The 24,601-nt window shown below is 38.4% G+C and overlaps 1 protein-coding gene across 1 annotated transcript in view; it reads left to right on the top strand.

Annotated features, from left to right (window-relative positions):
* Window positions 1–24,601, top strand: part of PKHD1 (PKHD1 ciliary IPT domain containing fibrocystin/polyductin) — a 321,184-nt gene that overhangs the window by 201,589 nt on the left and 94,994 nt on the right. Inside the window, exons 46-50 of the mRNA XM_081828411.1 lie at window positions 2,123–2,257; window positions 7,869–8,004; window positions 10,397–10,643; window positions 23,001–23,178; window positions 24,164–24,359. Of these exons, the coding sequence (XP_081684537.1) occupies window positions 2,123–2,257; window positions 7,869–8,004; window positions 10,397–10,643; window positions 23,001–23,178; window positions 24,164–24,359 (892 nt within the window). The remainder of the gene's footprint in view (window positions 1–2,122; window positions 2,258–7,868; window positions 8,005–10,396; window positions 10,644–23,000; window positions 23,179–24,163; window positions 24,360–24,601) is intronic.

The raw sequence follows: 24,601 nt of genomic DNA, 5'->3' as shown, positions 1-24,601 counted from the left end.
ACTTTACTCCTGGGTATATATCCAAGAGAAATAAAGCATAGATCCACAGAGAAGCTTATACTCAAATGTCTATAGCAGCATTATTCATAGTAGCCAAAAGGTGGAAACAACCCCAGATAGTCACCATTGGACAAATGGATAAATGCAGTGTGGTATATTGATACAAAAGAAACAACATGCTGCACCATGAATGAACCCTGGAAACATTATGTTCAGTGAAGGGAACCAAGTCCTATCCTTGCGATGTTGGGCAAATCCCATGATTTTTCTTACTTCATTTGTAAAATGGAAAGAATAATAATACCTAAAGGATTAGTTTGTTTTGAGAGTTAAGTGAGTGCCTGCATGCAAAGTGCCCAGAAGAATGCCTGGATGTTTGTGGGTACATAGTAACAGCTCTTATTCTTATCATTGTTAGTGAACAAGAGTAGGTAGTGATGGATCAATGTTGACGATAATGTCTCTGGACATTTTAACATTGAGAAATGCTTTCTGCATCCCTCAAAAATGCATTGTGTTTAAATTTAATAAACTTTCATTATTAGATATATCTGACTGTATTCTGGTCATTAGACATAAGCGTCATGTATATAGATACTTGATCAGAAGATTCCATTGGGTAAAATTCCTATTGTGTGTAAACGTAAATTTATATTTCTTTGACGATATTGATAGCTTGATAGCTAACATTTTGGGCTATTTTCTCACTTAATCATCTTAATAACCTTGAAGGAGCTGTACCATTATGACACTTGTTTTTGAAGGTAAGAAAACTTTCTGGGTAGAGGTTAAACTACTTGCTAAAGTCATACAGCTAAGAATTGCTGGATTCCAACTCAGATAATCTGGTCCTTGTGCATGCATGTTAGTAAGAGTTGAGAAGAATACTCTTTCCTCACCATGTCTCATAAATGCAAAGTGATTCTTTTAGAAGAGAGAGAGAGAGAGAGAGGAGAGCACATTATGAAAGTATTCACACCACAAATAGGTGATTTTTGCTCTTATGTGCTGGTTTTCTTTTAAAATCACCAGCTTCTCTAGCTAATGCTGGGTGTTCTTTGTTTTTAAATATGAGTATATTTGCCAGAACTTGGGCTGATGCCTGTAATTAGTTCACAACTGTTGTCAAGTTAACAGTTCAGATCATATCTATTTTGTTTAAATAAGCCTTTGTGTCCTCAAAGATGTATCATTTTATAAAAAGCTGTTGGCACATACATAATGGGATATGCAAGATATTCAATTTTTGAAAATTCAAACACAAAGACTGATTGACCTGTAGAAGCATGATACTGTGATAAATTAAGGCTACCAAAAGTCAATCAATCAATCAATCAATCAGTATCGGTCAAGGCTACCTTGGACTTAATCAGTGGGAAAATTCTACTTGAAGATATGAATGTAAATATGACCCTATTTAAAAAATAAAGGAACGACTGTGTTAGGTTAATTGCTAGTCCAGACGTCCACCCTGATTTTGAAGATGGTTGAACTGAAGTCTAGGAAAAGATAAATGTGTTGCCCAAGATCATGTAGTTAGTTAATATCAGTGCTAGCTCAAAACCAAGAGCTCTGTCCCCCAAACTAGAGGGATTCTTTCAACTCTAACAAGCTAATTTTGCTAATACTCGATCCCTGTTTGGGCCCATTAACCTAAGTTGTCATGAATATATATGCATATAACATATTTTGAGTCTGTAGTCATGCTGAATTACTTATTTCATATTTACAATTTTCTGATAATATTAGTTAAGATATACTATACTGAGGAAAATAGTAAGCACTGGAGTTCCTGGATGCTCTGTTTTTCTCTATTAATTTTGTGTGATATGACAACTGCAAGTTTATTTGAGATATGTGAAGAATTCATACTGACATTTTTAATGTAACAGTTATTATGAGGAGAAATGAAAAGTACAGAGGGGATGTTACCAAAGGGGACTAATTAGTGTTGACCTTATGCAACTTTGGGATGTCTGTACAGATATTGATGGACAAAAGCTGCTTAAATATGGTATAGCATGCTTATTTATACTTAATCAATAATTAAAGAAGCTATAGGAAGTCTGCAAGAAAAACCAAGCCTCAGACCTTTGCCATAACATATGCTGTTGCTTTATAGATTTTTAGAAGTAGCAATCTTCACCTGAGAAACTTCCAAGTTTATTCATGCAGAGATTTTGGAATTGACATCTTGGAAAGTGATGCAAATACTTCAGTTACTGACAGCTTATTACTTGGCCATTTTGCCCACAAGGTAAATGTCTTAATGTCGTTGTTTTAGGCTGTCCATCAAAACAGAATCATATGTGCTACGTTCCTGGTGATCTGGGATATGTAATTTTAATAACGTTCTTCAGTGAATCTTGTGTTTAATTGGTAAAATTTGGAAGAGCTTTTTATTTGTAACCGTGGTGATGTTTATGATAAAATTCAAATATACACAAGGTTTCAATGTTATGAGTTCATATACATCATAAAAGTCACGAGTAGCTTGCAGAATTCTTATTCAGTTGCTATTTAGCATTATTTTCATACCAATTCAATAAAAAACCTAATAATTTTAGGTTAATTCACTCTACCCTCACAAGGATTATGAAATAGCATAATTCCACATTTTCTCTTTGTATTATGGTTTGCCAAGTTTTGACATCAACATTTTGTCTATAGGACCCTTATTCTATTTATAGTGTCCCCCAAAGAAGGTAACATAAATTTACATCGTATAGTATACTAGGGTTTTTTAGATGATCCCTTAATACTTGCCTAAGTGTGGGTTTCTACATGATAAACACCAGACTATAGATAACTTTTCTGCCACTGCATGGACAGAGTACCAGGATGTGGGTGAGGCAAAAAAATTTCCCAGGCGTGGAGCTAGACTTATTGGCTTTTCTCTTAAGGGAAGTTCATGACTGCCATTGGTCTCAGTAGGCTTCAGACCTGCAATGGGTCCCCTAAGTTCTTGTTCTTGAAGGAGTTACATGTATATTCATATCACATTGTCATAACCATCAGAGATGGAACAGACCTATAGTACTTCTGGAAACCAAGGAAAAAGCATTCACTTTAGTTTGTTTCTCAGTGCTTTGACCAATTGAAATTTAAGTAATCATTGCCCTTTGTACTTCCCTTGGAGGTTATTTTGTAGGTATAGATATAAATATTAAGATTAAAAAATAATTTTCTTACTAAGCTTCATTTCCTACATTTAATTCTCAAACTTAGTTAAATCTTTTTTGAACCATCCTTTTCAGGAGGGAAATACCTGTCTGTTTTTCCTTTCCTTTGAAAGGATTACCACCTTGAGAGATGAATCTTCTTTTTAGATTGCAGAATTTTCAAGAAAGGATGGAACCCAGATTTAGATTCTATGATACTGGTATACCAAAGGCCCTTAAATTCCTCAGAAATAACCTTAGAGAAGATGCCAAAAACAAAATGTCCATCAAGCTGAGTCACAAACTGTCCTGGTAAATTAATGTTACAACATCTTAATTGATACTAAATAGACATCATAATTAATGGGAGAGTGACACAAATTAAGATATAAATTATGACAAAAGGGTGCTTATCATGAGATAATAAAAAATAATCCTGCCCCTGGGGTGTGATTCACCACAAAGGCAATGCAGCCATGTGAGGATCTCTCAGTCTCTTAAGAAAGTGCAGGACAAAAGTCTCTGCATAGAAGATGTTAAAAGGTTTGTTCTAGGAGAGATCCAGATCCTGGTTAGGCATCCAAATCATAAAACCATGGAACTTTAGAGCTAAATATTACCTGAGAGTTGATCTAATTAGAATTCCTGAATTTACAGGTAAAGCGATGGAAGATTTGGGAAGTCAAATGATAGCCCAAGATCTATGCCTAATATTGTGGAGCTAGGACCACCAGCATACCCTCCCACTCCTGGCCAAACACTCGTCCAGTTGCACATGGAAAATAGCTTTGGCAATGAGCATTGCCTACTCCAGTTTTTTCTAAAGTGATTTTCATGGAAGGCTAGTCCCAAGAGGGGGTCTGAGAAAAGCAAGGTTCTTAGGTTAATTACGTTTAGGATATGCTGTTTACAGTACCTCCATTCCCTGACATTTTCACATTGCATGTTCACACTTTAAAGGCTCTGTGAAGTTCTAAGGTTAAAAACAAAAAAGAAAAACATCTGTGAATCTTTATTTAATGCAAGGTTGCTCAGATTTATTTGGGAACCACTTTATTGCCACTTGAAACTGTGTCAGTTGTTTAAAAAAAAAAAAAAAGGATGCCCCAACCTTCTGTGGTTGTGGAACTCTGATTTTAGCTTCTCTCTTTCGTGCCTGCTATTCGTTTAGGAATTAGGATTTTCAGAGATGTGGCCTATCCATTCTTCGACCTTCCACCCACACATAATTGGTAGCATGCAATTACCAGTGAGTCCTATCCTAAAACAAACGCTAATTTCTGGGAAAACTTTTTATTAAAAGGAATTTTTCTCTTTTATGCATATTTGTGTATATGTTGGTACCCTCACATTCAACACTACCTTTATATTGAGGTGGATGGACTAACTTTCAGGGAGGATGGCTTTAATACACAAGAAAAAGAGATGCCTTCTCCTCACACTAGGTATCCCAGTCTGCTGTGTAGTTTGTTTATGCCTGTTGTCCTAACATCCTATTTCATTAGCATCTCCTTTCACTCTCAAATATGTCCTGATTTGGATGTAAATTATGGTCACCCTACTTTGGGAAGTCTCTGTGGGATGGTTGCCTTCTCATTGTCACCAAAATTCATTTGAACAGATGACATACTTCAACATATATTTTATTCAGACAGATGCTGATGGATGGCTTCATTATTCCTACTATTTCTTGGGAGGGGGTGGCATGTTAGTTCCTATTTTCACTTGTGGATTTGTGTTCTTTAATTTAGACTTTTCATCCTTTTGTTTCTCTAAGTTCTGTGGCAGGGCCCTTTCTCTTCTCAATGTACTTGCTCTCCCTGGGCGAAATCTCATTTTCTCTAGTGGTTTCAATTACCATCCACATGCTGATGTCTCCCATATATTTGCATTTATTTCTACCATCTTACTTTGTGTTCCCAGTTGGCAATCAGTTTTTCTTTCTTTCTTTTCTGCTTTTCAAACTTGATTTGTCTTGCACTGAAGAGTATCTTTTTTATATTTACTTATTTGAAAGTTACTCATTTTGTTATGATTATTTTAGTTATTGGACTTAAATTTTCAACATGCCTTCTTGTCTTAATGAAGTCTAAATTACGACAGCACTGTTAAACTTTACCTGAGCAAGGCAAGGACCTTAAGCTCCTTTAACTTCTTTCTTCCTTCCCATCTTGTATGTTGCTTTTCTCTCATATCCGTTCCACTTCTTAAAATAAACGTTTCATGGAAATATAACATTTATAGAGAAAAGTGCACCAGTCACAAGTGAAGAGCTCAGTAGATTTTTATAAAGTAAAAACCATGTAGATACCACTCAGATCAAGAAATAAAACATTACCTGTTCCTTTGAAATCCCTGCTCACCTCCTCCCACCCAACCCCTCTTCTAGCCCCCCAGCCAAAGGGGAACCATTACTCAGACTTCTAGAGACATAGATTAATTTGAATTCCATTTTTGGACTTTATATAAATGGAATCATAGAGTGGTAGTTCTTTTGTGCCTGGCGTCTTTGGCACAACATTATATCTGAGATTCATTCATGTTTTTATATTTTTTTATATGTTACAATAATTTGTTCTTCCAATCATTATGTATTTCACTTTATGAATATACCACAGTTTTTTAAAGGCATGTTGCTATTGATGGACACTTGATTATTTTCAGTTTTGGGCTACTACCAATAATGATGTCATGAACATTCTTTCGTATGCCTCTTGGTGTTCATGCACACGTACTTCTGTTGAATATATGCCAAATTATAAAATTGCTGGCTCAGAGGATATCCCTTCAGCTTTAGTGAATAATGCCGAACAATTCCAAGTGTTTACACTTGCACCAGCAGTTTTGGAGAAGGGTTTTAACAGCTGCACCCTGAAATTTCTCTTGACCAACATCCTAGAGTTTTCCTGCCCATCTCCCTAGTATTGGAACTCTTGTTCCTGATTCCCACATTTTCTTCCTTTCTGATTTAGTTCCTCATTTTATTATAATGTAGACTTTAGTAACCTTCTTAACAAAGTGGGGGTCTATGGAAGGTAAATATTTTGAGCTACCAACAGAGACCCCCCTTATTCATAGGTTGTAGGTTATGGAATAGCACGTTGGAGTTAATTTGGACTTGGCACTTGGAAGACCATGCTCCATTGTCTTCTAGCTTCTAGAATTGAGGTTGAATAGTTGTAAGATACTCTGATTCTATGTTATATAACCTTTTAGGCTTTCTTCTTTGGAAGTTTTTAGAATCTTGTCCCTGGTATTTTGCAGTTTCGGGATGACATCCCTTGTGTAGCTTTTTGTTCTAACGACTGTGTTAGGCACTGGATGGGACTTTGCGGTTTAGAAAATCTATTATTCTCTTCTGAGACGTTTTCTTCAGTCATTTCTTTGATAATTCTCTCCTCATCTTTTTCTTTTTCTTTTTTGGAAGTATTATTATTTGGATATTGAGCCTCCTCGATTGCTTTTCTACTTTTCTTAATGTTCTCTCTGATTTGTCAACTGTCTTTTTATTCTATTTTCAGGGGTGTTTCCTCAATTTTTTAATTGAATTGATTATTTCTGCTCTCTCATTTTTGTTCTTTTTGCTTTTCTGAAAAATCTCTTTTGGGGCTCCTTGTTTCATGGATATAATATACTTATTTCCCTGAGGTTTTTAATGTTAGTGTTTAAGTGTTCTTCTGATTTCTATACTGACTTTGTCTCCACTGGTTTTTCTTCTTTCTTTTCAGCACTGTCTTTCATGGTGGAGGCCCCTGATAAATTTCTGGTGATTCTCAGGCATGCTATTATTTTTAAGAATAGAAGGGTGAAACACTAACAACTTGACTAGATGGAGTTTTGTTGAAGAGATTTTGTAGAAAATACTAGCAGCAGTTTCTGTTTCATTTTAGATTTTCTAATTTTTATTTTTTATATTAACATACAGTAAAACGATTTTAAGCATACATATAAATTAGTGTAACCACCACCATCACCACCATAATAAAGATACAAAACAGTTGGTTCAACCCCAAAAAACTGCCTTAGGTTCCATTTTTTGTAGCCACAGCCTCCTCTCAAGTCTAACCCCTGGGGATCTCTAATCTATTGTTTTGTCTTTTGACAAAAGACGCTATAGTTTTGTCTTTTGAATAATCATCTAAATGGAATCAGATAGAGCATGCAACCTTTTGAGACTGTTTTTTTTTTCACTCTCACATGCCTTTGGGATTTACCTAACTTGTTGCAAGAAGCAGGATTTTATTCCTAATTATTGCTGGGTAGTATTCCACTGTATGGATGTACCACAGTGTGTTTAATCCATTCATTTGTGTAAAGACATTTGAGTTGTTTCCAGATTTGGTGATTACAAATGGAACTGTTATAATCCTTTGTGTAAGGATTTTGTATGAACAGAAATTTTCATTTACCTAGGAGTTGGACTGCTAGGTCATACGATAAGAGTTTGTTTAACTTGATAAGAAACTGCCAACCTATATTCCGTACTGGCCACAGCACTTGCTACGATCACTATTTTTTATTTAATCTTCTAATGTGTGTGTGTAGTGTATCCTATCGTGATCCTTTGTCCTATTTGTGATTTGTAAATATTTTTTCCCACTCTATAGCTTGTCTTTTTATTCTCTTGTTTTTATTTGTGCATTACAAACTGTATTTCATGTGGCCAGTTCTCCTCTTCTTTTTTTTTTTTTTCTCTCTAAATCACAGGGAAGCCTGTGTATGTCAGCTGGGATCAAAACTCCCAAAAGATGGGAACTGATCATCTCTAACACAACCTTTGTTAATTTTGATCTCACTGACTGCGTGTCCATCAGGACCTGTGCAGGCTGTTCCCGAGGACAGGGTAAGTTGTTTGAAGAGATAAGACAGTCACTAAAGAAGGCCAACATTCAAGTAAATGTGATAAATAGTGACAAAACATTTGTGATTCATCATTTCTTTCAGTTATAAGATTGCATCAGTAGAAATTGCTGCTCTGATCTGAAAGAAATCTCAGAGGAGGCCAGGTGCTCCCAATGCGACTCTTGTAACCCCCCATTCTTTCTCTATGATGGCATCTGTCATACTCCATCTTTATGGCGTCATGTCTCTGTTGGACTCTGAGCTTCATAAAGGCAGGGACCGTGTCTCTCCTGCTCAGAGATTTATCATTAGTCCCCAGCAAATAAGTTTATGGTTTATCATTAGTACCCAGGGTACTGGGTACCCAATACCCAGTATCATTAGGTGCCTACTAGGCAGTTCATTGATTGAATAAATGGAGTTGGGTGGATAGACATATGGGTATAAAGTAACACACATGCAATCTTTCCTAAAAGAGCCAGAATTTGGTACTTTAGGTTTTCAACAGCCCAAGGCTTGTTGTATACACAAAGAGAACCATAGGAATTCTCGTCCACTTAACCACATCTCTGAGGTGATGAGAAATACCTTGGAGGACTCATGGGCCAAGGTGAAAAGAAGTAGAGAGCAATCTAGTTGATTTGATCATTGTAAACAGCCAAACCAAGTAATTCAAGTAAATATGCTCTTGTGGTTTGAATCACCAATTTAGAGAATTGTTTGTTTTTTTAATTAAATGAATAATCAGCAAGTCTCCACTTCACTTTTTTTTTTTTTTTCCTGTATAGGCAGAGTCAAAGATTGTTTTTATTTGGGTGGCATCTGAGTTGAAGACTGTAGAAATGATAATAGGAATAAAAAAATGCCTTATGGCATTCCCTTCAAATTATAATCCCTCAGTTCTTTAATAGCTTCACTGTTTCATATCATTCATAAGACCCTGAAGAAAAGCATACTACTCCTTATGACCTTGAATCTCTTCTCACTGGATGATCTGGGCTAAGCTATCTCTTTCATTTGCTTAAAAATTATCCATTCCAGGTTCTGTCTGAGGATCTGGGGTGTACAAAGATGAAAAACACATAATTCTTCTCTTCCAGGAGCTCTTGATCTAGGCACAAAAATACATATTAAGCCACTCACTGTAGTAACTGTGATGAGTACAATCCTAGAGGACTAGACAAGGTCAGGGAAGGGAGCAAGAAAGGGGTCGGGCAAGATTTTATAGAGGTGGCTCTTGAGCATGGTTTTGAAAGACAAATAGAAATTTGCAAGGGGGCATATGCAGAGAAAAGTTTCTAGGAATTAGGAACAGCATATGCAAAAATTGAAATTCCAATAGGACCGAATGGTAGAGCGGTGGGTGGTTGTGGTATTAGATGAACTATAGAAATTGCAAGAGGTGGAATCCTGGAGTCTTGAATGCATGACTTAATTCACTGCATGGACTCTACTGGGATATGGAATGAAAACCTCAGGGCCACTAATTATTTGTATCTTACTCTTTTTATTTCATTTTGGGCATATTTTATAATGTACCTAACACAGAAATATAGTAGCAAATGTACTGAGGTCCTATGTGTACTCAGTTTTTACATTTTAATGACAGGGGTGTGGGAATTAGAAGGCCCAGGCAGCTGGACCAGCAGCAGTACTGATGAATCACATGCAGGCGGGTGAGAGAAAGACCGCAAAAAGTGTAGTCCTACCGCTGATACTTAAAAAGGGTGCTGCTGTTACCATTTGCCCACGTGGTTGATTGAACCTTGCTTTTGAGGGTGAATGTTTAAAATACGAGCCTCATAACAGCTAGGGTTAGACTCCCTATAGAAGAACTAGAGCCGAAAGATCGAACGACTGAGCCACGACCCCTTTACAGTTAGTAACTAGTAAATTAGTGTTCTGCATCTCTATTTCCCATTGTTCCCATTTCTCACCCTTGGCGCTGGTGGTATTTTAAGCTGGATAAGTTTTGGTTGTGGGGACTGTCCTGTGCAGTGAGGATGTTTAGCAGCATCCCTGCCTCCACCCACCGGATACCAGTAACACTGCCATTCACCCAGCGTTGACAGCCGAACATGGTTCCAAACAGTACCAAATGTGCCCTAGAGGGCAAACCCACCTGGTTGAGATTCACGGCCTTAGAACACAGGCTGCATGAAGGCAATGCCAATCCTGCTCTTGTTTCCCTCTATGTCTCTAACGCATACCACAGAGCCTGGCATACAACAAACACTCACGACTCTCTTCCTCGAATAAATAAGGGAGTGAATCATTTACCTGGATAAATACGCAGTTTAAAGTACTAAAAACATCTCAGTGAATTCACCCGTCATATGTTATAATAGTCTTTTGTGCCATGTGTAACAGTCTTTCTGTTTTCCAATTTATAGGTGGATTTACTGTGAAGACCAACCAGCTAAAGTTTATAAACTCTCCAAACTTAGTAGCATTTCCATTTCCTCATGCAGCAATTTTGGAAGACTTGGATGGGTCTCTGTCTGGGAGAAATAGAAGTCATATTCTTGCTTCTATGGAAACGCTTCCAGCGTCTTGTTTGGTCAATGCAAGCTTCAGTCAGATTGTTCATGGCAGTGTCTGTGGGGAAGATGTTCTCTTTCACCGAATGTCTATTGGTTTGTAAGTTGACTTCACCATACTTTTCAGCTTGCCAATGAGCGGGCATGTATTGTTCAGGCTGTTGGGGTTTATAGAAGGGAAATTGTTTTCTAGATTCTACTAGAAGTATTTAGTTCTATAAAAATGATACGGGAATACTTTTGACAGCTGTCAAATCATACGTTTATGGTCATTTTAAGCTGATTCAAGTGGCAGCTAACTTTCAGTATCAGTGGGCCAGATCCCATAGCCCATGACCTCTTATTGACATTTTGAGCTAATGGCTTCTTCTTGAAAAGATTTGCAACCAATGGAGAATTTGAAAAGTATTTAAATTAGAAGTATTATTAAAAAATTCCAATAATGTCCATTCTCATTTATATACATGTACTCTCCCCAAGCTCTTTTTAAGTGTTCAATATGCTCTGGGGAAGCAATTGCTGGTGCCTTCCTATTACTTGCAAAGTTGCTCCACTCCAGTTCATTTTCCTTGTTAATTTCATGAACTATTGGATCCGTATAATACATTTCCTATTAATATTGGAGCAAGGACTCCTTGGTTATGCTAGTCAAACTACCATTAAGTCAGCAGCTAGGCTGTTTATAATGCATAATAGGATTGCTTCTGCCCTCTTTAATTTCCAGGTAATGACTGCTGAGTGTCTAGGGTTCTATCTTTTACCTATTTCAAATGCATTGCATATATCTAGCCACACTTCTTTCCTTCCATTGTTTTAAGTGTCCTAACTGCATGAATATTAAGTCAAGTCATTCAGCCAGACTATGTTGGCGTCTTATTTAAGCAGGTAAACTCCATGGTAAGTCAATGCGATCAGGACTGTGCAAAGTCTGCACTTTGATTGCATATGGAATCAGTATCCTGACATTCTTTTTTAGAAGCCATAGCAATACACTGCTAGCATTGACTAGTCTAAAAACTTTCCACTTTTGTTTCCTCAACTGTTTATTATTCTTTCAGATGTTAATGGGCCTTAATTCCAGCAAGCAAACTAACAATGTGGAGAGCGATTTTCATTTCTAATCATTTCAATTGTGCACAGCATACTTTCTGTTTTCAAATCAGGGATGCATCCTGAGTATTACTGCTATTTTAGTGATTTTTCCAAAGATGTTGTTAATGAGTGTTTGAGACTTATAAAAGATTTATTTCTTAAATACATTTTTTTTTCAAATGGGGGAAGATTAAAATAGATTTGTGTAGTTAAAAAGAACATGATACGCTTGTATATTTATTTCTTTGTGTTCTTGATACTCCTTTTTTATGCCCTCCTTTGAGAACTGGAGATTGTCTCTTAGAAAGATGCTAAGCAGGGGAATAGGAGGCACAGGCTTCCAGTTATGGAATGAGTAAGTCATGGGAATACAAGGTACAGCACTGGGAACATAGCGGTATTCTAATAGCATTGTATGGTGGCAGATGGGAGCTACACTTGTGGTGAACTTAACATGTAGGGTTGTCGAATCACATCTGAAACTAATGTAACATTGTCCACCAACTCTACTCAAATAAAAAAATCTAAAAATGAAAAATGAAGGGTACTTAGCGATATGGTGGTAAAAGGCTCTGCAGATGTAATCTTGTCTGAGCATCTATTCTTGGAGAACTTCAGAACAGGATATTTCGGTGCTTACCTTGGCAGGGTCATGATCCCAGCACTCAGGGACTGACAAGGTAAAAATGATAATAGTCCTGATACAATATTGTGAGGAGATTCAGAAGGGTCCTACTAGGATGAAAGACTAAAGACTTGTCTTGGTTTGGCTGGAATTTTCCCGGTTTTAAAATAGAAAATCTCATGTCCCAGCCTTGAGGAAACCAGGGTGGTTGGTCACCCTACTCCCTATGCTTCTGTTTAAAAAGTTTCAGGTGGACCTACAGGTCTATGGACAAATGCACAACTACCCCAAAATAATCCTCAGGGAAGTTGCAGCACACTCCCAATGATAAGTCTCTTGGCTATAACGTCCTTACCTCTAAGATAAGGTGACTGGATCCGATGATCTCTTAGGCCTTGCTAGTCAAAGTGCATCAGCATTACCTGGGAGCTCATTAGACGTAGGGCATCGCAGACTCCACCACAGACATCCTGAATCAGAATCGCTAGGCGATTGATATTCAAGTTTTAGAAGCACTGCTCTAAGGTCCTTCTAACTTTATTTTTCTATGATTCTATCTCTAGCTGTTTGTGCTCAGTGACTTGATCTCTGTCCCAGAGCATTATAACCTCATTAGGAACATGTCAGAGCTAATGAGCAATTTGAATTCAGCATAGATACAAACCTTGCTGCATTTCATGGTGAAAGGATTAATTTGTTGTGCCATTTGCCCTGGAGCAACTACCCTAAGAGTTGATTTACAAAGCTCCCACAGTCATGATCTTTGGGGGTTGCGTGTTGATGGAGATCTGATATGGCGCAAGCACCCTGCTCTCTTCACTTTCAGCTCTTCCCGCCCTCCCCCTGCACGAGGCCCCCCAAGGGCAGGGTGTGGGGCCTCACAGAGCTACATAAACAAGGCAGCCTTCGCCTCCCTGTGCCAACAACCAAGTGGCTGGAGTGTGATTTCTTTTTGGGAAGGCCCCGTCTATGGTCCAGTTTCACTCTAAGTTTTTTGTTTGACATCGGAGACCTTCCGTTTCTGTCCCCCACTACCTTATTGAGGTCTGATGGGTACCCATGTTTGTGGCAGTTCCTGTTTTATAGCTTCCTCTGACTCCAGCTGGGTTGGCACAGGGGTATGTATGTATTTGAAGTTGGTAATAATATTTAATACTTGGGTGAAGAAAAAATTCCCACTCTCTACAAGGCACATTCTAGTTCCTGTTTTGGTAAAATGGCAATGTGCTTGATCTGTATGAGTGCTGCTTACATTCTTGCTCTCACTCACCAACTGTAAAAGCATTTTCTTTATGTAGGAGCCACAGGTATTCTGCATAGTGTCCTTGTCCCAGCTTCTGTTACTACAAGTCTCATTCTACCCACCCCATCCTTCCTGATAAGACAGGGGTGGTGTTAGCCCTATTGTGTAAGTCAGGGCTTCATTTCAGAAAAATACGTCTGTGCCATTTTTCTCCAGAGGTCCCGTAATGATGATATGCCTCACGTAATTCACTGATTCATGGATTCCCCCAAATTTAGACAGATATTTTCTTCTGTATAGGGATAATTACATGGAGCAAAGGTAATATACCAAAAGTTTGTTGTGTCTCCTTCTATGTCTCCTTTATAAGCGCTTCTCCCTGTCGCTTAAATGCTAATGTTGGGGCACCTGGCTGGCCAGTCAGTAGAGTGTGTGACTCTTGATCTCAGGGTTGTGAGTTCAAGCACCACACTGGGTGCAGAGATTACTTGAAAAAATAAATTAAATGCTAGCATTCCTTAGGGTTCTGTGAAGCACTTTCCTTTCTTCTCAAGTCATACTCTTCCCAGGTGATTGGGGTTATTTCACCACTTCAGTTAACATACAGTGATGTTTCCAGATTTTTTTTCCTCTAGTTTATACTGTTCTACTGAACTCCAGACCCATCTATCCAATTGCCCTTAGGATCTTCACTGTCCAATATTGTAGCCACTAGTCACATGTGGCTACCAAGCACTTAAAATGTGGCTAGTCCCAATTGAGATGTGTTGTAAGTATAAATTATACTCCATATTTCTAAGATGCTGTGGGGAAAAAAAAATGAGATATCTCAATAACTTGTTTATTTTGATTATGTTGAAGGAATAATATTTCACATATATTGGATTAAATATATTACTAAAATTAATTTCACCTATTTCATTTTACTTTTTAAATGTGGTTACTATAGAATTTAAGGTAACACCTGTGCCTTGCCTTTCGGCTTGCATCATATTTCTACTGAGCAGCAATGCTTTCCACTAGAATATATAGTAGCCCTCTCAAACTCGACTTGTCAAACCTGAATTTATGTTCTTTATCCATAGGCTGTTGCGAATTCCTGCATGTTCAGGTGAATGCTTCAGTTATCTAAGCCAGAAGCATGGAGTCACCCTTGACTCATCTTTTACCTTATTTCCCACATACACCACCGACCAAGTCCTGTCCACTTTCTCTTGTAAAATAAAAAAAAAAAATCCTTCTTGCGTCTTTCTACTTCTCTCCTTCCCAACTTCCCCTCTCTAGTCCTTTCACCTGTGGGACCACAACAGCCTCTTAGCTGGCTGCCTTGCAGTGACCTTATTCTTGAACTTCGTGAATGCGGATCTTGTCTTGCCATCCACTCTTTCCCTCGCTTGGAACTTTTTAAGAGCTTCTAGTACCTCCCAAAGAGAGTCCCACATTCTTCATGTCTTGCAGGCCCTTCATGGCCTGCTCCCTGTTTATAGTTGCAGCCTCATTGCTCAGTGCTCTGCCCTCCCTTCCCTGCATCCTGTGCCTCAGCCACACTCACCTTCTCTGAGCCTTTCAGTTCATAAGGTTCAGTTTTCACGAACTCAGCATGAAGGTCATTTTCTCGGGGAGGCTTCCCTGAGTTTCCTGTACAGGTTTGGGTAGCCCTGCTGTGTGCTGGCTCTCTATATTTGCTCTACCCAATACTCAAAGCTCCGGTATAGCTCTACAGATTGTCCATCTCTTGTAGCTGGTAAGCAGAGCCAGGATAGGGTTTATTTGTTTGTTTGTTTGACTTACAGTGCCCAATACTGAACACACAGTAACTCAATAAAATTAGTATTTAATAAATGAATATAATTGAAAAAATTGTGGATTCTCCCAGATTTTCCTCTCATGTTCTTACTGTCCATTTCTCTGTTAGGACATGTTTGTGTGGAGTTGATGGCACTCAACGTTTGTTTAGAAGACCCAAGATTGATATACTATCCTGACTTTATTTCTAAAATTCCTAGGGACATGTAATACTTAAGAATGTTCTTTCATAATATCTTCTGGGCTTTTGCTTCCTGAAGCTATCGGTTGACCAGACGATGTATTCCAATAGATGATTCCTTCTTTACTCTGCCCCTGTCCCACCCCTACTGAATTAGCAGTTTGTCAACATTTGCTCTTGTTTTCCTTCCCTGGTGGTTTAGCATCCAGCTGTGATGGGGAGAATAAGAACTCAATCCTCACCATTACCATCTGGGAATTATTATTATTATTGTCATTATTATTATTATTAGTAGTAGTCTAGAGCACTCTATAGTTATTTCAATTGTCATAGAGTTATTCAATTATCAATAAATCAAACCCTGATCTCTCTCTCCTTGTTGACTGTATGAAGTGTGGGAGAAATTAAAAGTTTATAAGATGTTGTAGATGGGCCAACCAGTCCCTCCAAGTTTATAGGATGTACATAAAATAGTCAGGACACAAGCATATATTTGAAATTATTTTTCAAAGACTGAAGAATAAAGAAGTAAGTAAGAATTATTTGTGGATACCAGCTGTAACTCCCCACCCTTCCTAAGGGGTGTTTCTCTGGACAAGGTGCTTCACCTTTATTTTTTGCTTCAGTTCTCACATCAATAAAATGGACACAATGGTATTTATCTCACAAGGTCATTGCCTGGCATATAGTGAGTACTTAGTAAATGTCGTCTTTAAAAAGTCTCTATTTTACAGCTGTGATTTACAAAACAACATCTAAACATACTACTAATTGAATAAAATACTATAGATTTTATGTTTCTGAGAAACAAATGCCTGGCAAGGGAATTAAGTAAGCTCAAATGAAGCTTAATCCAATTCTTGAAAAATAAGGAATACTTCCCAATGGTCACATGACATTGTACCAATCCAGCCAAACCTCCCAGCTACTCCTAGAATATGGAGTCATTCTGGACAGGATTTGATTCATTGTGCTCCACTACCTTCTACTTCTTTCTTCCTACTTCTGGAGAAGAAAAGGTTACTGTTCTTGTTGATCACCTTGATTCTTAGATCTTGCTTAATATCCTCTCCTGTAGTGCTTGCGTTCAGTTTTTACCTATGTAACTGCTCTTAATGTGTCAGTGTTCAAAGTATGAGGCACCCCCTGCCTCTGCAAATGCAAAAGTAAAGAAGAGTTCAAATGGAAATTTTGGCCTAGCTTTTCCTTTAATAATCGCCTAACTCTCCTTCCTAGGGATAAAGACATAGCATCAGTAATGGTATCTTTTCAGTCCTAAAAAAAAAAAAAACAAAAAGAGTGAGACAGGAAAATTCCAAGAAGTATCCTTTCTTGTCACCAGAGGTTACAGAAGGGGAAAAAGATCTAAAAATCGTAATGGACCCCAGACTGAGGAATTTCAACAATACTATATGGTCATTCAATTTCATGACTAATAAAGGGCCATAGTAGCGAGCCGGTAAATATTTAACAACTAGCTCTCTAGAATAAAAAACCCTGATTTGTAGCATTTGCCCAGTTCCACGGTGAAAATATTCTCATATGTCCTATTCATGGCTACCATCATGCTGTCACTGAACACATTGGGAAGAAGGGATGACAATGAGTAGTGAGTAAAGGTCAGTCAGCTCCACCACAGCACCAAGGGTGTGTGTGTGTGTGTGTGTGTGTGTGTGTAGAAGGGAAGACGAGGTTCTTAGTCTAACTTCCTACCTGATGCATAAAATTGTTTTTCGATATCCCTGAGAAGTAGTTGTTTGCCTTCTGGGGGCATAGCTCCCATGGTGAAATTCACATGTTCTGAGGTAGTCATTCTGGCTGGATCAACAGATCAAGAAAAGAGATGCAATCATGTATGAAGGATTATCTTAGGTAGGACATTAGCTATCTATTGCTTCTTTTCGTGGATTCAGATATAATAAGCAAGAAGTATTGTCCCAAGTATGCTGCCAAAACTATAGACGCCATCTTTGAGAAGGTGCTAGGTTGATTCAGGGACTTCTCTACAATAAATTATTATTGCTTTAGCCAACTCTGAAAAAAGATAAACAGAGATGGATACCTGCAAAATCATGGGAGGAGTGATGTTGGGGTGTGCCTGTCAGAAAACAAAGATTATTAAATCATATGGCTTCCTCTCTGCTTACCGGTTCTATTTGGTATGTGAATGTAAGGATTGTTAGAAGTTTGGGGGAAAGACTGAGTGTCGTGGCTTTCTTCCTTTTTTAGGTGTCTTACTCAGAAGGAGAAATATTTTTAAGTGTTCCTCAATCAATAAGGGGATATAAAAATTATTGATACATAGAAAATAGTACTGGATGGTGGCAGGTCAGAGGTAGGATAGTGGTTTTCTGAGAAGGACTTGTTCAATGAGCTCAAGGTATTTTAAAGGATGTTCAAGCAATGCTGTGCCACAGAAAATTGTGGGCTGTGCTCAAAATTCTGATTTTGTCCTCTTTGTGCAGTAAAAGATGAGAGTGAGGGCAGCAAGCACTAATATTCAGGAGATGTAGCACCATTTGAGGCTAGTTATTAGGATGTGTCTGGCTTAGGAGATGTGTAATTATATAGGGTTTATTTCACAATTGTTCTGAATTGAGAGCATTTAGAGCTCAATGCAATGTTTGTCTTAATACACAGAGATATGGACCCTCAGGAAAAGTAAGCTAATGGTAAACACAAACCAGGGAGTTAATATTTGTTCTCATTGGTATTGTTGATTGCCTAACAAATCCTTTGTGGGCAGTACACATTCAACAGTTCCACACAGTGTATGGGCACTAAATTACATAACTGTTTATGCAACTAGTATCTTAAATTAATACTTAGGCTGGGAAGTTTTATCAGTGATAGTGCTGTATTTCTAAAGGAAAATATCCCTTAATTAAAAACAATCTCAGTTATTAAAAAAAAGAAGAGCAAAAATTAAGGCACCCCCTTGAACAGGAAAAGAAAAGGAAAGGCTTGTAGTCTTTTTGTCTCTTTGGTTATATACAGAGCTATTGCTGATGCAGAGGGAAGGGTTAACATTTAAAATGGACTGGTTGCCTCCTGATTTCTTGCACATAAAGCCATGAGAAGTTCAGGGAGAGACTTCTTCCCCTAGTAATGAAGCTCTCTGCTGCTAATGGCCCATGCAGACTCCCTTGGCTCCTCCAAATTAGAAATACTTTTGTGCTCCTTTGCTTCATTAACAGTAAAGAGAGGGAGATTGGTGGCTATTTAGGGCACAGGGAAATTGGTGGCTATTTAGGGCAAGCGAAAATTGTAGTCATTATGGTTAGTAAATTCTCTTCATGGTGTTCTTAGAGACTTGATGTTCTTTTGGAGCTTTTCAGAAGAGCCAGCCCACCATTGTCATTTGGCCTAGAAGGAGAGGAGTTGATTTGACTTTGGATTTTTGGATCCCAGTGATGGTCAACACAAGGCATCTTGCCTATGGGGAGATGGGTCTTCTACATTTTGATTTTCTTTTCAGAATGAACCTTTTCCACTACCAGCTATAATGAAGGCTTCTTTGATAACCTCCTTCTCTACCTGGATTGAATTATACAAAGCTGGTGCTGCACATGAGGACCTGTAAAATTGCATCCCACATAAACCTTAATTGGGATGGATGGGATGGCTTGATAGGACCAGGGCAATGCATGAAGAAGGAAGAGGAAAGGATAGTTTAGGATCACAATGTGCTATGGTGGGTCTCTGGTTGATCAGGGGTTAGCATCAGATGGCTGGATGCCACTTGGAAGGAGAAGGGCATCTAAAGGAAGGTACAATAGTCCCAGAAACAAATAGAACTGAATGAATGTTAGCATTTGGTGGTTTTACAATATTTGAAGAGGGGGTCATGTTTATAAGGGCTTTTAGGAACTAGGAAGTATGGTCTGAAAAAATGGCTCCTGCAATAATTGAAGTCACAATACATAGAAACTGAACCCAGGAGAAATTGTACCCTAAAGATTGATTTATAAATGGGATGCTGATAGAAATTTGAGAAATATTTAAATCTAGTCAAAATGACCTGGAGGGGGCGCCTGGGTGGCTCAGTAGGTTAAGCATCTGCCTTCGGCTCAGGTCATGATCCCAGGGGCTTGGGATTGAGCCCCGCATCGGGTTCCTTGCTCAGTGCAGAGCCTGGTTCTCCCTCTCCCTCTGCCATCCCCTCTGCTTGTGCTCTCTGGCTCTATCTCCATGTCAAATAAATAAATAAAATCTTAAAAAACAAACAAACAAAAAGAAACCAAAATGACTTAGAGGATTCTTGGGGCCATACTGCTGAAATTAAGAAGCATTTCTGGAACTGTCTACCCAATTGATTGTATTGTAACGTACTGAGGTAATATTTTCATAATTTTCAAGATGGTATGCATGATATCTTAAGTGTGACAAACATAGATTGCTAAGACACGTAAGTGACAAAAAAAAAGGTTGGAGGAACTAAATGTGAACAGATGGATGAATTTGAACAAGTAGAAATCTTCTTTTGGTCTATAATTTTAAAAACTTTGTAAAAGTGGTTTAATTGAGAGCACTTGACTAGGATAAAAGAAATATCAGTTCATAAGGAAACCTTAGCGTTTTTTAATTTTTTTTCTTTAGCATTTTTTTTTTAAACCAGGGCTCACTAGAGTGTAGATTGCTTATATATGTCCAGAAGAGGTTTTCTGACCATTATATATAAATGTTTTAAGTCTTCATGGCAAGCATCCTATTGAGATGGGGGTTGGCTGTATCAGGTTCTGATAACTTATGATCAAATTGCTTGTCTTCTTCAATTGATAAGTTTATAAGAAATCTTCTCACCCTCATGTGGATTTTCCAGGTAGACTTCCCTGTTGGGGAGAAACATCACCAAGTATCAGTTTGGAGTGTATTGGTCCATTTTAACACTCATTCATTCAACAAATATTTATCAAATACCTGCTATGTGAAAGGCAGCCTTATTTTTTTACTGGAATTATTAAATGGGAATTCTGATTTATCTATGAGTCTCTCCTGGATTTAGTTCTTGTGATTCATTTTCCAGGGCCCATATGTTTCTGTGAAAACTGAAAGGATACACCTTCAGAATCTGAAATACTCAGAATCATTCTTTGGACTTTGAGGAATCCCACTTTACATACTGATCAGGATACTTACTCTAGCCAACCTGTTGACCTCTTTGGTATTTCTTGGTTCCAACTTTATCTCTTCTTAATACATTTGTTTTACATTTATTTCTCAGAAGACTATTTTTAAAATGTATCAGTTGGGCCAAATTGTGCTGGATCATCTCCTGGGACTCCGGGACGTGTGGTTTCAGTTGGAGGAAAAGAGAGCCATGATGATTGAGGACAAATGGGTAGAAAGTACAAGGAAGAAAATTTAGCTTTCTAAAGATTGTCTAAAGATTAAAATGTAAAAATAAGCTCCGTAAATGTAATGGTCTTCTATGTGAGAATGTGACGTCCCATACCTGGAGGAAGGGACAGGCTGAAATGTGGAGGGAATTCCTACAGTGGGTTGAAAGTTAGAACAGATGATCTTCATGTCCATTCTGACTCTAAGAATACGAGTTTAGTATTGTTCTTTGGTTCCAGTGTAAGTCCTGATACACATGTGAAAAACGCTAAGTATCCCAAGCCCGATCAGAGAAAGTCTCTCACCCCAAGTTTCTAAAGGTTCAGTTAATGTTGCATCAGGAAATCTGGGAAAAGAGTAGGGTTTGTTTTTTTTTTTTTATTCCCAAATGCCCTGAACATTTTTCATCCTTTTCATTTTATTAATGAATGAATGAAAGAAACACACATATTCTTTCAAGAAGTATGTATCAAATACTACATTGCTGGGGCCAGGGCTCTGCACCATGAAGGGTTTGAGTGTGTTTTTAAATGACCAAATATCCTGGATAAACTGCTAAGCATTAACATAAATAGTACAGAATGGCAAATCTGGCACATCTGAGGTTTGTTCCTTTTTTTTTTTAAGATTTATTTATTAATTTGAGAGAGAGACAGAGACTGCATAGGTAGGGGAGGGGCAGAGGGAGAGAATCTCAAGCAGACTCCCTGCTGCGTGCAGAGTCCAATGCGGGGCTCCATCTCAGGACCCATGAAATCATGACCCGAGCCAAAACCAAGAGTCAGACACCTAACCGACTGAGCCACCCAGGTGCCCCCTGAGGTTTGTTCTTAAATGAGCTGTGGTAGATATTAACTGGGCTTGGTGATGGTTACTGAATTATCTCTGAGTTTCACAGTTTTACATATATGTAAGATACATATTATTTACCTCCATTTTTTGAAAAAGGAAATGAAAGCTTAAAGAGGGTCAGTAATTTACCCAAATGCATCCACCTCGCGTATGTGGATATAGATTTCCAGTTTATGCCATTTGATCATAGTGACCAAGCATTTCATGCTAAAAACAGTTTCCTTTTTATAAAATGCACTGGATTGTAAATTGGCTTTGGATACGCTCATGCCACACCTCACTTTGAAAACCCGACATCCTCCTTCGTCTCATTTCCCTCTACTTTGAGAATTTAATTATCTGCCTGCAGCAAAATGCCACAGTTAAAGATTCTCATGAAAACCAAACCAAAGGGGGAAGGACAGTCATAATGTGTATTGATTTTTTTTTTTTTTTTTACTTTTGCCTTTTATTTTCTGTCCACTTTGACTTTCTTTTAGGGTCTTAGCATGTGGCTAAATCTGTTTGTTCTAGTCTTAAAAATCACTTTCTGGGGTGGGTTGTGTAATTTGTAGAAATTAATAAATTTCCGGTTCTGCCTTGTAACATTCACATAATGCTTTTGCCATGCTCTGCCTCAATTTCCTAATTTGCTAAAATTCACTTCTAGAGATGCGTTCCATAAACTAGGAAATGGGCACCAGCTGCTTTAGAGAGAGCTCATCCATGCACTCTTCCTTCATATAACAGACATGGTTTGAGTGGCCATTGTGTGCAGATCCTGTGCCAGGGTGGAAGAGACCAAAAAGGACAAAATATCTCTAATTTAAAGATCTCTACTAGGGAAGGCTACTGAAGCCATTTCTGCTGGGTGGTTGGAGGTGGGCTTCTGAGAGTCTAGGCATATTAGGTTCTGGGTCTCAGTCATTGCTTCTCATAAGAATATCTAAGAACGATATAATATGTTCTCTGATGCTGATGAAATTGGCCTATGGCAAAATTCCGGACATGGACATTTCTTTATTAAAATAATGGTATATAGTCCTGGCCTGTATGAACTCGTTAAGATGGCATTTATCAGTGGTCTCAGATCTGAATGTCTCTACCTTCAACCCACCAGACCAGTGGAATGCACAAATGATCCAATGACATCTTCCCAACTGGGTTGTTTGAGCCACACAGTGATTGTGAAAAACTCCGTAGACATACAGACAAGATGGCCCAAGACATACATGGAAAGAACAGAAGATGAATTATCACTGATGGGAGAGGAGTGGATTAGATCCAGAATGGACAAATAACTTACCACCCCTTTTTTTTTCTTTTTAAATCACCCTAGAGCTAATGCTCCAGATGTTTCTTACAATTTAACCATGACTGACAGCAGAAATAAGACAACCACTGTCACTTATGTACATGATACATTGTCTAACCTTTATGGCTGGATGGCTCTGCTCTTGGATCAAGAGACTTACTCACTGCAGTTTGAGACCCCTTGGATCAACAGATCTCTGCAGGTAACCCCAGGAACTCATTCACGGGTATGGTGCATTCCCCAGGGCTTCTTATTTTTCCACCTGTGAAATAGCAGTTTGCAGGAATTAGCATCTTCTGGTGCTGATAAGGAAAACTGTCACAGCATTTTGGCCTGATGAATGTAATCTGAATATAAGATATGGTGGTTATTTTTAATTTTAATTTTTTTTAACTTAAAAATTTTAGAATCTGTTTGAATCTTGTCTTGAATAACACAATGGTTCTGCCTGAAATTTTAACATTATTAATACAATGAAAAATACCTTCTAAGCATTCTATAGAACTATATTATTAGATTAGGGGTTAAGAACCAACTTACCCCTTAGAGGAGTGTTTGTAGCCAGAGAAAAGGTCTTAAAGCATTTTTACATTGCATACTGCCACCTTGTGGTCAAAGATTAACTTGCAAATAAAGGTCTAGACCTTCATTGGGGTTGGTTGAAGGAGTCCAATAGTTAGGAGGCGTGAAGATAGGAATAGCCATGTGGAAAGTGGGTGCATTTTCTGAAAAAAAAAAAAAAAAAGTCAGTGGATTTCTTCAAGCTTCTCCTCTTCCTTTTAATGCATTTCTTTCTTCCTTCACATTCTCCTTAAAGTCATGAGAGCTGGTCTTAGGTGTGGTATAGTTCAAGGCAGAATCTCCTTTGATCCTCTCACTACCCTATTCAGAAAGGAGAGTTCTTTCCTTCCCTTGAGGTCCCCATGAGAACATTTTGGGAAATTTTCTTAAGGTGAAGGCATCAGAATGATGACGGTAGAGGTGGAGATCCTAGTGTCTATCCTGGCTCAATACTCCCCTGCTCTGTGGTGTGGGGCAAGTTAGTGAACCTCCGCCTGCCTCAGCTTCTTCATCCATAAAATGTGAACTGCTATATTTCTAAAGTACTCCATCTGTGTTCTTTGTAGCTCTTTTCTGGCAAAATCATTCCTTACTCAATGAGCATTATTGTATTCTCTCACTTCAAGTACTCAGCAACGTTTGGCAGCTTTGCTCCTGGGAACTACCTCCTGTTGGTGCACAAGGTCCTGTGGCCTTACCCTGACATCCTCGTAAGGTGTGGGAGTCAGGTGGGGCGGTCCCTTCTGTCTCTGCCATCACCTGGTCAGGACCAAGGTTGTGACTGGTTCTTCAATACCCAGTTGAGGCAACTCACCTATCTGGGTAAGTATAATTGGATGAGAATATTGAGGGCACGAAGTCGGAAGCCACTGTTCACTCTTGAATTCCAAACATTTGTACTGTGAAGGGATGAGGACCTGGAGGGGAGAGCTGTGTGTTACAGTTAAATGCTTGGACTCTGAAATCAGACTGCCTGGGCAGTTGTCCTGAGTTCCTTGTCCCTCTCCCTTGTGCCTAGTCCTATGTCACCTGAGCCTGATCTACTCTTGAGCCCTGTGACTATG

Source organism: Leptonychotes weddellii, chromosome 8, assembly GCF_054177405.1.
Source record: "Leptonychotes weddellii isolate Sample4059 chromosome 8, ASM5417740v2, whole genome shotgun sequence".
NCBI lineage: Eukaryota > Metazoa > Chordata > Mammalia > Carnivora > Phocidae > Leptonychotes > Leptonychotes weddellii.
Note: the sequence above shows the minus strand (reverse complement) of the source record. Positions and strands in the feature narration are given on the sequence as shown.